Source organism: Neovison vison, chromosome 12, assembly GCF_020171115.1.
Source record: "Neovison vison isolate M4711 chromosome 12, ASM_NN_V1, whole genome shotgun sequence".
Taxonomy (NCBI): domain Eukaryota; kingdom Metazoa; phylum Chordata; class Mammalia; order Carnivora; family Mustelidae; genus Neogale; species Neogale vison.
The window spans coordinates 126,883,135-126,899,964 of record NC_058102.1 but is presented as its reverse complement, the minus strand read 5'-3'; the positions used below and the strand labels follow the sequence as shown (position 1 = coordinate 126,899,964).

The window sequence follows — 16,830 nt, the reverse complement described above, 5'->3', positions numbered from 1 at the left end:
AAGCAACAACAATCCTCATGAGGTAACCTCGAAGACAACAAATGTATCTGTTTCAATACATTTGACAACCCAGTGTCAAATACAACTTTATATATGTTTACTACAATTCTGTAACAGCTCTAGCTGTAAAAATATTCCCTCTGTAATATAGGGGATATGACCCATAACAAATAAACCCAAAATTTCAAAAACACCATTTCTGGAGGGTCACTTGCTATCCATATCCAAAATAAATTGGCAGAGGGACTTTTCTCTACCAATTCAGGAAATACCAGGCAGGTGGAGATGCAACATCTGAAAAATAAGGCCTCCTCTACTACAGCAACAGAAGGGAGACCTGGAGGGTTGTCCTCCAGAACATAAATGCTTCAACCTGCAAGTGATGCTTTACTTTCTCAGAGCGCACTGACCACATCTTTTCACAAGGATCCACTTACCCAAAAGGGTCTTGGAGACATGGAAAGAAATGATTAGCATTGGGTTAGTTATACACAACTAGTGAACTGTTGAACACTACATCAAAAACTAATGATGTGGAGCACCTGGGTGGCTCAGTGGGTTAAAGCCTCTGCCTTTGGCTCAGGTCATGATCCCAGGGTCCTGGGATGGAGCCCCGCATCGGGCTCTCTGCTTGGCAGGGAGCCTGCTCCACCCCCCACTCCGCCTGCCTCTCTGCCTGCTTGTGATCTCTGTCTGTCAAATAAATTAAAAAAAAAAAAATTTAAAAAAAACTAATGACGTACTATATGTTGGCTAAATGAACATAATTAAGACAAACAAAAATGGATATTTTGCAAATAGTAAATAATATCTACAATGAAAAATGATAAGTTTAAAAAAATTGTATTTTTTGTTCCTAAGACCATGAACTGATATCACCACTCTTTTCCACTGATGAAGAATCAAAGTTTTCGAATCAATAAAAATCAGTTACCTCTCTTTGACTAAAAACCCAAGGGTATTTATGACAGTTTTAGTACTGCTACATGTTTTTATGGCTAACGATGGCTAAGATTCTATGCTGTTAAGCATCAGTAAGGAAATCTACCTAGCTGGTATTAGTTATTGCAACCTCCAGGTACCTCAATTTTCTGGAGTTTTACTGAGAATTAGATTAAATATGATGGTGATGATGATAATCATATGTTTAGCATTTATTGAGTAAAGAGTTTCTGTTTAAACATCTTAGCATATGTTAATTTGTTAAATCTATAAAAGTAGGTCTGATTTTTACTGCCATAAAGATATGGAGGTGAGAGAGTTGATAAGCATGTATTCAAGGTCACATGGCAAGTAAGTGGCAGTGACAAAATTGAAACCTAGGGGGACCAATTCTAGTCGGACCAATTGTTTAACTCCTGCGCTGTGGGGAGATCCCCAATACAGAGCAGGCGTTTCTGATGACAAAGCTCTGAATGATGAGACCCACTGCTATCCCCTTACCCTTCGTCCATCAATGCGCTTTCCTTCTGATAAATCTGCCTGGCTGGCTCAGAGGAACTCTTCACTGAGATGTTTGCACGGTTAGCCCTTCTTTCATTTAAACTGCTCAACTGTAACCTTCAAAGAGATTGTTTCTTACCACTCTAATCAAGGTAATGATTCTCCATCGCTTTTTCCCTGTATAATTCATGGCATCTATTACCCCATGACACAATATTACATATTACTTTGTTTATTATCTGCGTCTGCCACCCGAATGTAACTCAAGGAAGGCAGAAACTTGCTCTGATCTGAATTTTCACACACATACCAAGATCTGAATAAACGGTTTCTATTAATCTACCTGTCATTCCTTCCTTCATTTCTTCCTTCTTTCCTTCCTTCCTTCCTTCCTTCCTTCCTTCCATCCATCCATCCATCCATCCATCCATCTGGATTCATTCTTTATCTATCCTTATAGTATACAGAGCTATAAATTATCTAACCATTAGTTATTAAAAATAAGTGGCTTTTAATTATTTCATAAGGGTGAGATGTTCAATTACTATTATTTTTTTACTCACTGCCATCCTTTTTTTTTTTTTTTTCTTTTCTCCAACATATACTTTAAAAGAAAATTACGTGAGGGGCGCCTGGGTGTCTTAGTGGGTTAAAGCCTCTGCCTTCGGCTCCTGTTGTGATCCCAGAGTCCTGGGATCGAGCCCCACATCGGGCTCTCTGCTTGGTAGGGAGCCTGCTTCCCCACCCCTCTCTCTGCCTGCCTCTCTGCCTACTTGTGATCTCTGTCTGTCAAATAAATAAAATCTTAAAAAAATTTTTAATTAAAAAAAATTATGTGAGATCTAAAAGCAACACCTGAAGCACTCATATGTTGAGCAGAAGTACAGCTTTACATCTGAACTAAGTGACAAAGGTTAAGTTTCGAAGGCAATCTCTACAGACTTCTGTTTATAGGATTTATGTATTCGTGAACTTTATATAGACCAATCACTGTTTTGTGATCTCCCCAGTTCAATTTGAATCCAGAGTAATGCTGCACTGAAATCATTATCATCAAGCCACTATTTTTCATTCCAGATCAATTACTGTTTAAAGGACACTCAGGAGTCATACATACAGTTTTTGAGGGGGAAAATGAAAGGTGTGAAAGAGTAAACCTTTTCAGTTTATGTGTGAAGACAATGCACCAGACAGCTAAAATTATAATAACGCTGGCTTCCCTTATTTTATCTTTAAGCTATTTCCCTCCCTTCACATTTAGGATTATTTGGGAAGCATGATTATTTTGTTCTGTATGAATTTAGAGAAACACAGGATAGCTACTGTGCTACTGTCTACTTAGAAGATTTTATTGACTTCTGGAAGCATTTTCTACTCCCTAAATCATTCCTTCCTTTCCCCTCAAATCTAGTCATCATTCAATTCAATCTTCTAGATGTTTTAGTGGAAAAGGCAACATCTTACACTATTATTGGCTTCCACCCTAAGGGACCAGGCTAAGGGACCAGGCTTGTGAGTTTCTTGGAAACAGTTCACAGAACAGTCCAGGAAATATAAGACACAGGGGGCATGTGGGGAAGGGGAGGAAGTGCTGGGAGTCAAGGCAGGGGCACTGAAAGGGGAAATGGAAAATCAATGAAGCCAAACACTGCGTAACATGTGCATCTCAGCTCTGTTCGGAGGAAATGTGCACAGTACATTGCACAGTTTTCTGCAGTCCAGGCAATCGATACATGTTTGCTGAACATTTGAACAGAAGAGAACCAGATCCTGAACAATGATACAAAAAGTGTGATGCCTGCAATTATCAAGTCTTTTGCTCTTGCTGCTCCTTTATACTTTTAGCTAACAAATATTCAGGGTTTACTGTATATCTCATGCATTCCTCAAAGCACTTTGCATGAAGGAAATGATTTAGTCCTAAGAGCTCCCCGAGATGGAAGCAGTATTATTATTTCATAGCTGAGGAAAGTGAGACAAAGGAGGATCATGTGACTTGTCTAAAATCACAGAGCGGACTGCAAGAGTGTAACCTAGGATATGCACCTAATGGTTTTGCAGAACTGGGCTACCAACAACTGACATAAATGCTACTTAGTATTCATAGTAAACGCAGTAAGTACCAGCTGAATGACAGTCCTTAATAAATAATACTCTCTTTGAAAAATGAGTGACCATTTAAATTTAGAATTGACACTTTGATAATTACAATGATGGACTATCTCATTCCTGTCTATATAAATTCCAGTCCTACATCCCTCTTCTATAGGATGGTAGTTGCACTTTGTAAGATTTTTATTAAAAAAAAAAAAAACATTTTAAATCAACATGAATTTAAAAAGAGGAGATAACGAGTTCATAATCTGTCACTTATTTTTCCATGAATAAGCTACTTGCTTCCTTGTTAACTTGCCCAAAAAGGAGACATGCTTCTTAACGTGTCCCTGGACAGACTGAAGACTATGCCTATGCCTTATTTTTCTTTTTAGAAAAATACAATAGATTTGACAGTAAATTGAAGATAGCACGGTGATGTATTCAGAATGCAAAGAAATAAAAAAATACATACAGCTTTATGTCGGTCATGTACTAAATATTATCTAATAAATTGAGTTGTAAGTTTTTGAATGGAAAATAAAAAGTAACTATGGAGCTCAAATAGCTTCCTTATTTGCAGGTAAAGTAGATAACCACCAAACAGAAATAGAAATACATGGAAATCATATATATCCTTCACCTTCTTCCACATTGACTTTTCATTAATTTTAAACTTTGTTCCCAATTATTCCAAACTTTTAAAAATATTCATAGGTTCCAGGGTTGTCAGATAGTTCTAGGAAAATCTCAGAGTCCATTATGATCCTGTCATTCTGCAAATGTGAAAAGTGAAGCTCTATAATGACATGGAGGAAGTTAAAGGATTTGTGTTAAATCCCTGAAAAAGGTTATTAGTGTATAGTAACCTACATAAATCTATATAATCTATATAAATCTATAAAAACATATGGTAGCTTGTTTTTTGAGATTTTCTGGCTCTGTCCCCAACCCCTACTTTGATGTGGGTCTTCCCTCTCCTTCATCTGTCCCTAGTTTACTCCATTTTGATTCCACTCCCAGTGCTGTGTCTGTTCATGTTTTGCTTCGCTGGGTTTACGAATGGGAACCACTGAAATGGAAGGGGATCATGGTGGATCAAGCTTTGAGAGTTTATGGTGTCAACGACTCCAACCCCACAGAACTTCCCGCAGAGCTCTGGACCCATTCATTCCATGGGTTTTAGCTCCCTCCAGTTTTAGCTGCCCTTCTCAAACCACATGACTGAGTTTCCCAGTGAGTGTCTGTTGGCTCTTTCATGATTCTCCTGCCTTCTCCTATACAGACATAAATAACACACAGGTCTTGTGGCTATTGGTGGTTTATCCCTATTTGCTTATATAATGGCTTTTGTAGGGATGCCTTTGCACTTAATTTTGTTGTCTATGTTTTCTGTGATTTACTGACTTTGCTAACTAGGTGCTCTGTTTTGATGTGAGAACTTGGGAAAACCCAAAAACCACTCTGCATCATCACTACCATGTTTCCCTAATTCTCCCTGCTTTTATACATATTTTAAACATCTTCATTGTGTTATAATTTGGAATTTACATAACATTAAGGTCACCTGTATTTTGTTTACAATTTAATGTCTTTTGTATATTTATGCAGTTGCGCAACAACTACCATAAAAAATGTAGAATATTTCATCATCCTCCACAGAAATGCCATGTTCCTTAATAGTTACTCCTCAGTCCTTTTTTCCTTCAGCCCTATGGAACCACTAATCTACTTTCTATCTTTACACATATGCCTGTTATAGATATTTCATATAAATGGTATCACATAAAATATGGTCTTTTGCTATCGGTAGTATGGGACAGAAAAATACACATGATGTAATGTTTTAAGTTCTTCACCTCAAATGGCTAACAGCAACAATTCCATGACAGACTTTATGACAATGTGTCTGCATATGATTTGAAGTTGGCTACCTGGTGCAGGGCAATAAAACACCAACTGAGAACATGGTCATGGTCAATAGGAAGGGTGATGACTATAACAATAAAATGTGATACACAAATTTTACTGTGTGTCAAGACTCTTCTAAGCACTTCACATATATTAACAGATTTAATATTCACAGGAAGTTATGGTGGAAGTACTACTGTTATCGTCCCCATTTTATTGATAAGGAAACTGAGGCAAACTAAAATAAAGTCACCCAAACTAGTAACTGGAAAAGCTGATTCCATACCCAGATAGTTGGACTCAAGTCTCCTTGTTCTTTTTTTAATTATTATTTTATTTTTCTTTTAGAGAGAGAGAGAGTGGGTGAGTGAGAGGGAAGAAAGAGAATCTCAAGCAGACGCCTGCTGAGCACAGAGCCCAATCTCACAACCCTGAGATCATGACTTGAACTGAAATGAAGAGTCGGACACTTAACCAACTGAGCCACCCAGGTGTCCCATAAGACTCCTTGTGTTTTTCATTTCTTTCTTTCTTTCTTTTTTTTTAAGATTTATTTTATCTTAGAGAGACAAAGAGAGAGCTCAAGGTGGGGGTTGGGAAGCAGAGTGACAGGAAGAGGGAGAGAAGCAGACTCCTCACAGACAGGGGAGACTGAGGGGGGCAGGGGCTCGATCTCACCACCCTGAGATCATGACCTGAGCTGAAATCAAGAGTCAGATGCTTAACTGACTGAGCCAACCAGGTATCACAAGACTCTGTTCTTAACAACTGTTCTATAGTGCCTTTCTGATTTTGGGGTGTTTAGTTAAATGCCATTCTCTTCTAAATCGGTGGCAGTGCCAAGCAGCTTAGGGTAACAAATACATTAACATTTTAATGGCATGTAGGTTAAAACTAAGACAACACCCAAGTGGTGGCTGGGTGGCTCAGGTCTTAAGCATCTGCCTTTGATTCAGGTCATGAACCCAGCATCAATGGATCAAGCCCCACATGAGGCTCCCTGCTGTGTTCCCTCCCTCACTGTCTCTGTCAAAGAAACAAAAACAACTTAATAAAGAAAAACCCAAGGAGACAAAAGAATCATTGTCTTTTAGTTTCATAGATATTCTTGCACACTTTGTCATAATGTTTTTTTTTTTCTATCTTAACTAAAACATAATTTGAAACCTTCATTACCTGTAGCAGATTGGGCTTTAACCGCTTTTTAATAAAGCAATGGCTACTTTGTCCTAAAACATATTTGATACACAACTGACCACGTTCAAGTACAACTGGTCATGATTTGCCTCTTTATTTCCAAGACACAGTAAGAACTATAGGCCTAAAAAGTACTTTATCACTAAACATAAGATATTAAAGTATTTCTCAGTAGGCTGAGCAATGATTATAATCATGTAAATTCTCACAGGACTTCATAAGAATGGGGGGGAAAACAGTGTAAACTCCTCCACAAAACTGGCAAAGTTGGAATAATAATGCTCGGATATCTTCCCTGAATCAGCCCATCTAATAATCATTCTGCCTCCCTGAAGAGGAAAGGAATCTCTTCTGTTCAATAAAAACTTCTTTCTTTCAAAAATCTTAGAAAAAAAAGTTCTGGAGTTTTTTTTTTTTAAGTTGCCAGAATCATTTATAGATTGAAGAACTAACGATAATGGAAAATCAGCATATTACTAGGAAAGTGACTAGAGAAGAACTGAAGAAGCTCTTTCTTCTAGAACAAACGCCTCTCTTCTAAGATACCTCTTCATGATTATATGTCCAGAGCCTCATTTTCTGTTGTCCAGAACCCTCTCCCAAACATCTCCATGCCCAAATCCTGTCCCATTCTCCACATGAAGACCCGGAGCTCTGTGCTCCCTACATCATCTGGGATCTTTGAAGCTGCCTTGCTCATAAAATGAGCTGCCTCAGTGAAAAGATACTTTAATGTGAGAGCAATAATAAAATTAAACAGCACTCAAGTTTAGCTCTCGGTCCCAGGAGCTCGCCTCCAAGAGAATCAGGGCAGAATTCGTTGGCAGTGTCATTCGCATGGCGCTGTTTTGGAAATCAGATGGAATAGTGCCCCGGAAAGAACTTTGCCAGTGTATTTGTAATTATTTTTGACATTTTCTGGGTAGTTTTGTAAAGAACATCTAAGTACAGTTATGCTTCACACATTTGGAAGTGAGATAAATGAGAGCAAAATTTTTCAAGTTGCTGCGCACTTGCTGAAGTAGCATTTTAAATACCCAAAGCCCTGCTCTCAATTCAAGTCTGGGTTGAATTTATTTCTTCTATTTCCACTAAGTGATGGCTTTCTACCAATTTTTTTAAACTGGTTCATTTTAAATTAATTTAGATAAATGTATGTAAATGTTAGGCATACACTTACATTGTGTTGAAAAATAAATGTAAAGGGAAATACTTCTGCATGTCAGGGGATGGTCTGAAGCAAGAAAGGAATTAAATGCTTATGTACTTGTGGGAGGGAGAAGCTATCTTCCCTTAACATGGGTGTTCAACAATTATGAAATGAACCCTTTCAACATATTTGTATGCATGTACCAAACAGATGTCAGCAGAATATTTTGTAAATGAGAAGTAAAGATAAAAATGCCTAGATTACAACAGTTGTTCCAAAAAGAAGTGATTTCCAGAAACTCACCAGTCATGCAGTCTATAAATTCAATGTCATCAACTGCCGCTCCTCCTCCCAGATCCCTGGTTCTGATGCCTTGGAATATGACTTCGAAATTCCTTAGCTTTCCTAGCAGGATGGCAGCCTTTTGCCAATGCTCAGCAGAGTTCTGCTCAGGTTCTTGCCATACTTTTGACAGTCCTTTCTCTGTCTGCAGTAGAGAAATAAACACAAAAGAAGAAACACAGCCAATCCCTTAGAACAGAAGCATTTGCTTAGGGAAAACTGATTATAAAACAAACCCTGGAACTCTGATACTATCCGTGATGTCCCTGACCTCAGCGAAACCGAGGCATGTTAGTCTACTACAGTGTTTCCTAGCAGCAGCAATAAATCTGTTGCGTGTTTTCAGAGACACTACTATTTAGGAGTAGCTCACTCAGTGCTTTCCACCTCTCCTCTGCATGACCATGAAATCCTCGATATCTCATGGGATCCGAATATTTTATAGAAACCCTGGATTATAGCTTGGGATGCTCCCCCAACCTTCTATTCATATTCTGAGTGGAAATAGTTTACATAAGGGAAGAGAAGAAATGAAATGGAAGGAGGAATACGTGGGAGAAATCACTATCCCTGACGGATATAACAAAGGGATTGTGAAGTGAGCTATGGTGGCAAAGTGATGATTTCTAAGATCAGCACGATTTCAAAAATCCTACTAATATATTATTTTTGATATCTAAAAAATTCTATTATAATATGACTGATCACTCTTCAGTTATAAAGGAAAAATTAATTTTCTAAAATACTTATGTAAGTACCTCCTCCGTATGTTTAAAGTTGGTTTTCATTGCTCTTTGGTCTTTTAGACCTCGTTCCTCCCGAGAATTAGATGTTTTAATAAATCATGATGATGAACACATTGCAAGAAGGAGAAATAAATAAACTATATATTTGCTATATATAGCATTATGAATATATATTCTTATTATCTATGTTATTATAAATATATGTACATCTATGTTTATGTTTATGGTTAGCCCCAAATAACTAATATCTCAGGATCCACTATTTTGTTTTCATAACAAATTAACAGTAACAACAAAACTTTGTGTCTGAAGCTTGTAATCAAACCGTGGAATCGAGGGGAATATTGAGGGGAATGGCAGCCAGAAAATCAAGCAAGCTGTTCCAGCAGATTTATAGCATGCAACTGTGAAATACATAATTTACAGGTATTTTTTTAATATAAGCTGAAGAAAAAGAGAAATATTGGAAAAAGGATCCAAAGGAATTACATTTCTACAGGTTCGAGCTTTTAGGGTACTAATGTTGATAAATATGGCTGACACCTTGTTGTGCTGAGGGAGACACAATCAAATAGTTCTTCCTTGGCTGAATTACAGAGAAAGTGGAGCCTCATATTAGTTAATCCAAACTTAACTTTGCAAAACAACTAATGGTGTCTAGATAGATTTCTGAACAGCCTTCCCCCTCCAAAAAAAAAAAAAAAAAAAAGAAAGAAGAAAAAGAAAAGTCTTTATACCCAGAGACTCATGTAACTTTTGCCTTGAAGGGGATAGGATATTCACACCTAATTAATAGAATTTTATATCCTTCTGATGACTAAAGAAGCAAAGCCTTTTTTAAGGTTAATCACTGACTGTCAGTGATGTTGTAGTGATATGGAATCAAAGGAATGATTACTTAAATTAAAGATTAAAGTAGAGGGGGCCTGTCTGACACATAACAACATAACAGGCATGGATATTGGTAAAGTCTGCCTTAATTTACAAACTTAACTCACTTTGCTAATATTTTTTATTAATCTACTTCTGAAGTTTCTAGAACCACTCATTAACTGTGACAAGCCCCCAATGGGTTTTCAACAAATACCATCACAGAAGGTTGTGTGATTACTTTTATCAATAACATAAAAACCATTTCTTCAATCTTACAACTGACCTTCTGGTGAAAAAGAGATTTGAATAATATATCCATTATCATTTTATGTAGTAAGAAAAGAAAATAAGGGTGAATTCTTTTGAAAACCAACCATGGGCCAACCTAATGGCGTGTGACATTAGAATATCTAATATATTTACTATCATTCCTTTTAAATATATCAAATCTTATCCCCATAATTTCCAAAATTATGCATCCAAATGTAAAATGGGAGATTTATTTGCTTATTGGTTTATCTGTCCATTCATTCATATATTCTGCAAACATTTGATGTTCACATGTACTATGTTAGATACCAGGAATAAAAAGGTGAAAAAAAAAAAAAGAGAGAGAGAGAGAGAAAGAGTGTCTCATTGTGGAGGTAATAATCTAATATGAGAAAGTCATAAAAATAAATTACTAGAAAAGTTACATAAATATAGATTATATTTATTATTCTTATATATGTCAATATACATCAGAATGCTTTTTCAAAAAGTAGTTATATGTCAATCTAATTTTTGTTCCACATATACTGTTGATTTATTTACTTAATATTCTGATTTTCTATTCTTTCTAAGTTGACAAAAGGAAAAACCCCTTAATTTCAACTCATGACTCTGCCACTGGCCAAGGACATATCTCTCACATTCATCCATATGGATGTTGAACTATCCCAAGAACCCAAGGTAATAAACATATGAAAAGTGACTGGTCACACTAATAATAGTAAAAATAGACATTAGTTCAACAATAATTAAATTATAGAAATTGAAGGAATACTCTCTTTTTATAATTTAACCATTTACCTAACTTTTAACTGATTTCCATGTATTATGCATTTTGACTCTTTATTTTATATATTGTGTATTTGTTCTGGCAATGTATTTGCCCTCATACTTTTTTTTTTTTTAGTATTTTATTTATTTGACAGAGAAAGAGACAGCCAGAGAGGGAACACAAGCAGGGGAAGTGGGAGAGGGAGAAGCAGGCTTCCCTCTGAGCAGAGAGCTCGATGTAGGGCTCGATCCCAGATGCTGGGATCAAGATCTGATCTAAACGCAGATGCTTAAGGATTGAGCCACTCAGGCAACCCTGCCCTCATACTATATGTCAGTGTTTCCCTTTTGTGTCATGAAAAGAAAAGATGTAAGAAATACTAAAACTCTGCTTCCATCCCCAAAGCAAAGGCTGTGCAGAGCCTAGGACCGCTTCTTCCAAGACTTTTTCAAAGGAAGGAAAACAAAGAGAATTTGTCACCAGTAGACATAACATAAACGAATGGTTAATAGAGTTTCTTCAAGCATAAAGGAGAGGATAAAAGAATAAACCTTAGAATAATTACCAAGAAGGGATTTAAAAAACAGCTAAAATATGAGTAAACAGGGGCGCCTGGGTGGCTCAGTGGGTTAAGCCGCTGCCTTCGGCTCAGGTCATGATCCCAGGGTCCTGGGATCGAGTCCCACATCGGGCTCTCTGCTGAGCGGAGAGCCTGCTTTCCTCTCTCTCTCTCTCTCTGCCTGCCTCTCTGCCTACTTGTGATCTCTCTCTGTCAAATAAATAAATAAAATCTTTAAAAAAAATAAAAATTAAAATAAATAAATAAATAAATAAATAAAATATGAGTAAATACAATAAATTTTTCTTGTGTTCTTGAATTTATTTTTGATGGCTGAAGAAAAATTAAAATACCCTCTCATGTGGTTTTCAATGTATATAAAGCAAATAATTAAGGCATAAATACTATAAGTGCAAGAGAGTAAAGACATAAAGGGAAGTAAAGTTGCTACACTGGAGTTGATTAAGTCTTAATGTTGCATTTTAGCAGGTCACATTTTCATCCTCAATTTTTTTCTTTTGCTCTTTAGGTTTTCTCATACATTCAGTCTCCCAAATGAGTTTTAGAATAATTTAATGAATAGCTGAAACTTTAAATGTTGAATTATTTTTACCCTGAGATATCTTTTATTTTTTTACGTATTCAGGACTTTTTATGTCACTTACCAAAACTTGTCTTTTAAATAAATAAGTTACATACTTATTATAACATTTATTTCCAAATATATGGCAATATGTGTTATAGTGGTGAGTGGGAGACAGGCAAATGGTTGGCCTTCTGCCTTTCCCTGAATCACCAGAGACAGCAACTCACATTACTATTATACAAGTTCATAGGCCACAGTTACTAGGCTCCCAGGGCCAAATAGCTATTAAAAGATGACAATAAGTGTGGTGTCAAGATGGCAGAGGGGTAACAGACTGAGATGACATCAGGTCACAGAAGTTCAGTTAGATAGTTATCAAACCATTCTGAACACTTACAAATCCAACAGGAGATCGAAGAGAAGAAGAGCAGCAATTCTAGAAACAGAAAATCAACCACTCTCTGAGAGGTAGGATGTGTGGAGAAGTGAATCCGAAGCCATGAGAAGATAGTCCATGGGAGGAAGGGCCAGTTCCCGGGAAGCGGTGGAGCAAGAGAGCACAAAATCATAACTTTTAAAAGTCTGCTCCACTGAGGGACATCGCTCTGAAGGCTAAGCAGGGGTGGAGCCCTTGCTGGGAGACTGTGGTCTCAGGTCCCATGGGGTCAAAGAAGGATCAGGGGTGTCTGAGTGTAGCAGAGCTCATAGGTATTAGAGCAGGGAAGCCGGCTACAGAGACGGGGCTGAGGAGTGAGCTCTCACCTCAGGATTACATTAAACTGTGATCTTTGGCACAATCAGACCACTGCTCTTTGAGCAGGGATCCCAAAAGTGGCAGATCCGGGAAGAACCACCGAAAGAGCAGAGTGGCAGGAATCTGCTGGGGTTGGAGACTCCAAATGGAGCCATGCACAGAGATAGAAACACTTGGTCACGGGCTGGGTGAGCTTGGAGCACAGCCAGAGACCAGGGAGATGGGAGTGATTGAGTGCTTTTCTCCAAGGGTGCACTGAGGAGTGGGGCCCCAAGCTCTCAGCTCCTCTGGGCCAGAGATTGGGAGGCTACCTTTTGCATTCCAGTCCTCCGGAACTCCATGGAAAGCTTTCAGGGAACAAAAGCTCCCAAGAGCAAACTCAAGCAGATTACTTATCCCGGGCCCTGGCAAGGGCAGCATAATTCCGCTTCAGGCAAAGACATTTGAGAATCACTACACAGGCCCCTCCCCAGAAGATCAGCAAGACCATCCAGCCAGGACCAAGCTCACTGATCACGAACAGCGGAATTCCAGAGGAGAGGAAAACAAAGCATAGAACTCATGGCTTTCTCCCCATGATTCTTTAATCTTGCAAAGTTAATTAAATTCTTAAAATTTTACCTTTTTTTCTTATTTTAATTTTTTAAACTTTTTCTCTTCCCTCTTTTAACATTTTTTAACTAGTTTAATCTTAATAATACCTTTCTTAAAAAAATCTTTTAAAACCTTCATTATTACAGTCATATTTTATCCTTCATTGTACCTAACTTTATTTTTTGTATACATAACAGGTTTTTCTTCTAAAAAATTTTGGGACACAACTTTTTCTAAGATATCAAAATATACCCTAAATCTAGCACAGGGATTTCTTCTGCTCTCCAGCCTGAACAAATTTTCTCCACTTTCTTTTTCTTTCTTTCCTAACCAACTTATCAATTCCATTTTTAGAATATTTTTTTTAAAATTTCATCTTTACAGTCATATTACATCCCAAAATCATGTTTGCCCTTATTTTTGTGTATATATATGTTTTTCTTTCTTTAAAATTTTGGGAGGTATTTCTTCTAAGAGACCAAAATATCCCCAAAATCAAGTGGGTGGCTCTATTCTATTCACCAGTCTAATATATATATACACATATGTGTGTGTGTGTGTATATACATATACATATATAAATTACATAGTGTGTGTATATATATATTAAATTTTATATGTATATATAAAATTTTAAAATTAAAATTATATATATATATATATATATATATATATATATATATATAAATTACTTTAAATTTTTCTTTTAAAAAAATTCCTTTTACCCCCATTCTTCTCTCCCTGGCTTAAGGTCTCTTCTGATTTGGTTAGCATACATCTTTCTAAGGCCTTTGCTACCCTTTTAGTATTTTACTCTCTTGTCCACATATTCTTACCTGGATAAAATGAGAAGGCAGAAAAACTCACCACAAAAAAAAAAAAAAAAAAAAAAGAACAAGAGGCAGTACCAAAAGGCTAGGGACCTAATCAAAGAGAACATTGGTAATAAGTCAGATCTTGCGTTCAGAATGATGATTCTTAAGGTGCTGGAGGGCTCAGAAAAGGCATGGAAATATTAGAGAAACCCTCCCTGGAGAAATAAAAGCCCTTCCTGGAGAAATAAAAGAACTAAAATATAACCAACCTGAAATTGTAAAAAGCTATTAATGAGGTGCAATAAAAAAATGGAGGCACTTACTGCTAGGATAAATGAGGAAGAAGAGATAATTAGTGCTCTAGAGACCAAATGATGGAGAATAAAGAAGTTGAGCAAAAGAGGGGCAAACAACTACTGGATCATGAGGGGAGAATTCAAGAGATAAGTGATACCATAAGATGAAACAACATTAGAATAATTAGGATTCCAGAAGAAGAAGAAAGGGGGGGGGGCAGTAGGTATATTGGAGAGAATTACTGTAGAGGATTTCCCTAATATGGAAAAGGGAACAAGCATCAAAATCCAGGAGGTGCAGGGAACCACCCCCCTCAAAATTAATAAGAATAGATCTACACCCCGACATCTAATAGTAAAATTTACAAGTCTTAATGATAAAGAGAAAAACCTGAAAGCAGCTTGGGACAAGAAGCCTGTAACATACAATGGTAAAAATATTAGATTGGCAGCAGACTTATCCACAGAGACCTGGCAGGCCAGAAATAAATGGCACGATATATTCAGAGCACTAAATGAGAAGAACATGCAGCCAAGAATACTATATCCAGCTAGGCTATCATTGAAAATAGAAGGAGATATAAAAAGCTTCCATGACAAACAAAAACTAAAAGAATTTGTAACAAACCAGTGCTTCAGGAGATATTGAAAGGGGTTCTCTAAGGAAAGAGAGAGCCTAAAAGTAACAGACCAGAAAGGAACAGAGAAAATATACAGTAACTGTCACCTTACAGGCAATACAATGGCACTAAATTCATATCTCTCAATAGTTACACTGAATGTAAATGGGCTAAATGCCCAATCAAAAGACACAGGGTATCAGAATGGATAAAAAAACAAAACCCATCCATATTTTGTCTACAAGAAACTTATTTTAGACCCAAAGACACCTCCAGATTTAAACTGAGGGGATGGAAAACAATTTTCCATGCTAATGGATATCAAAAGAAAGCTGCAGTGGCAATCCTTATATCAGATCAATTCGATTTTAAACCAAAGACTATAATAAGAGATGAGGAAGGATACTATATCATATTCAAAGTGTCTGTCCAACAAGAAGATCTAAAAATTTTAAATATCTACACCCCTAACATGGGAGCAGCCAACTATATAAACCAATTAATAACAACATCAAAGAAACACATCGATCATAATACAATAATAATAGTAGGTGATTCTAATATCTCCCTCACTGAAATGGGCAAATCATCTGAGCAAAAGATTAACAAGGAAATAAAGACCTTAAATGATAGACTGGACCAGATAGATACCACAGATATATTTAGAACATTCCATCCCAAAGCAACAAAATACACACTCTTCTCTAGTGCACATCGAACATTCTCCAGAACAGATCCCATCCTGGGTCACAAATCAGGTCTCAACCGAAACCAAAAGACTGGGATTATTCCCTGCATATTTTCAGACCACAATACACTGAAGCTAGAACTCAATCACAACAGGAAATTTGGAAAAAACTCAAATACATGGAGGCTAAAGAGCATCCTACTAAAGAATGAGTGGGTCAACCAGAAAATTAAAGAAGAATTGAAAAAATTCATGGAGACAAATGATAACGAAAACACAACGGTTCAAAATCTGTGGGACACAGCAAAGGTAGTCCTGAGAGGAAAATATATAGCAATACAAGCCTTTCTCAAAAAACAAGAAAGGCCTCAAAAACACAACTTACCCTACACTTAAAAGAGCTGGAGAAAGAACAGCAAAGAAAGCCTAAACTCAGCAGGAGAAGAGAAATAAGAAATGTCAGAGCAGATATCAATGGAATAGAAACACACACACACACACACACAAATACAAAAACATCATCAACAACAAAAATACTATAGAACAAACCAGAGAAACTAGGCTAGGAGCTGGTTCTTTGAAAGAATTAATAAGATTGATAAACCCCTGGCCAGACTTATCCAAAAGAAAAGAGATAGGGCCCAAATAAATAAAATCATGAATGAAAGAGGAAAGATCACAATCAACATCAAAGAAATACAGACAATTTTAAGAACATATCATGAGCAATTAAACAGCAGCAAATTTGACAATCTGGAAGAAATGGATGCATTCCTAGAGACATATAAACTACCACAACCAAACCACGAAGAAATAGAAAGCCTGAACAGACCCATGGCTAGTAAGGAGATTGAAGCAGTCATGAAAAATCTCTAAACAAACAAGAGCCCAGGGCCAGACATCCTCCCAGGGGAATTCTACCAAGCATAGGAAGAAGAATTAATTCCTATTCTCCTGAAACTGTTCCAAAAAATAGAAATGGAAGGAAAACTTCCAAACTCATTTTAGGAGGCCAACATTACCTTGATACTAAATGCAGACAGAGACCCCATCAAAAAAGAGAATTACAGACCAATATCCTTGATGAACACAGATGCAAAAATTCTCACCAAAATACTAG

The 16,830-nt window shown here is 36.9% G+C and overlaps 1 protein-coding gene across 1 annotated transcript in view; it reads right to left on the bottom strand.

Moving 5' to 3' along the window:
* Nucleotides 1–16,830, bottom strand: part of MALRD1 (MAM and LDL receptor class A domain containing 1) — an 838,152-nt gene that overhangs the window by 265,785 nt on the left and 555,537 nt on the right. Inside the window, exon 32 of the mRNA XM_044228594.1 lies at nt 8,099–8,282. Within this exon, the coding sequence (XP_044084529.1) occupies nt 8,099–8,282 (184 nt within the window). The remainder of the gene's footprint in view (nt 1–8,098; nt 8,283–16,830) is intronic.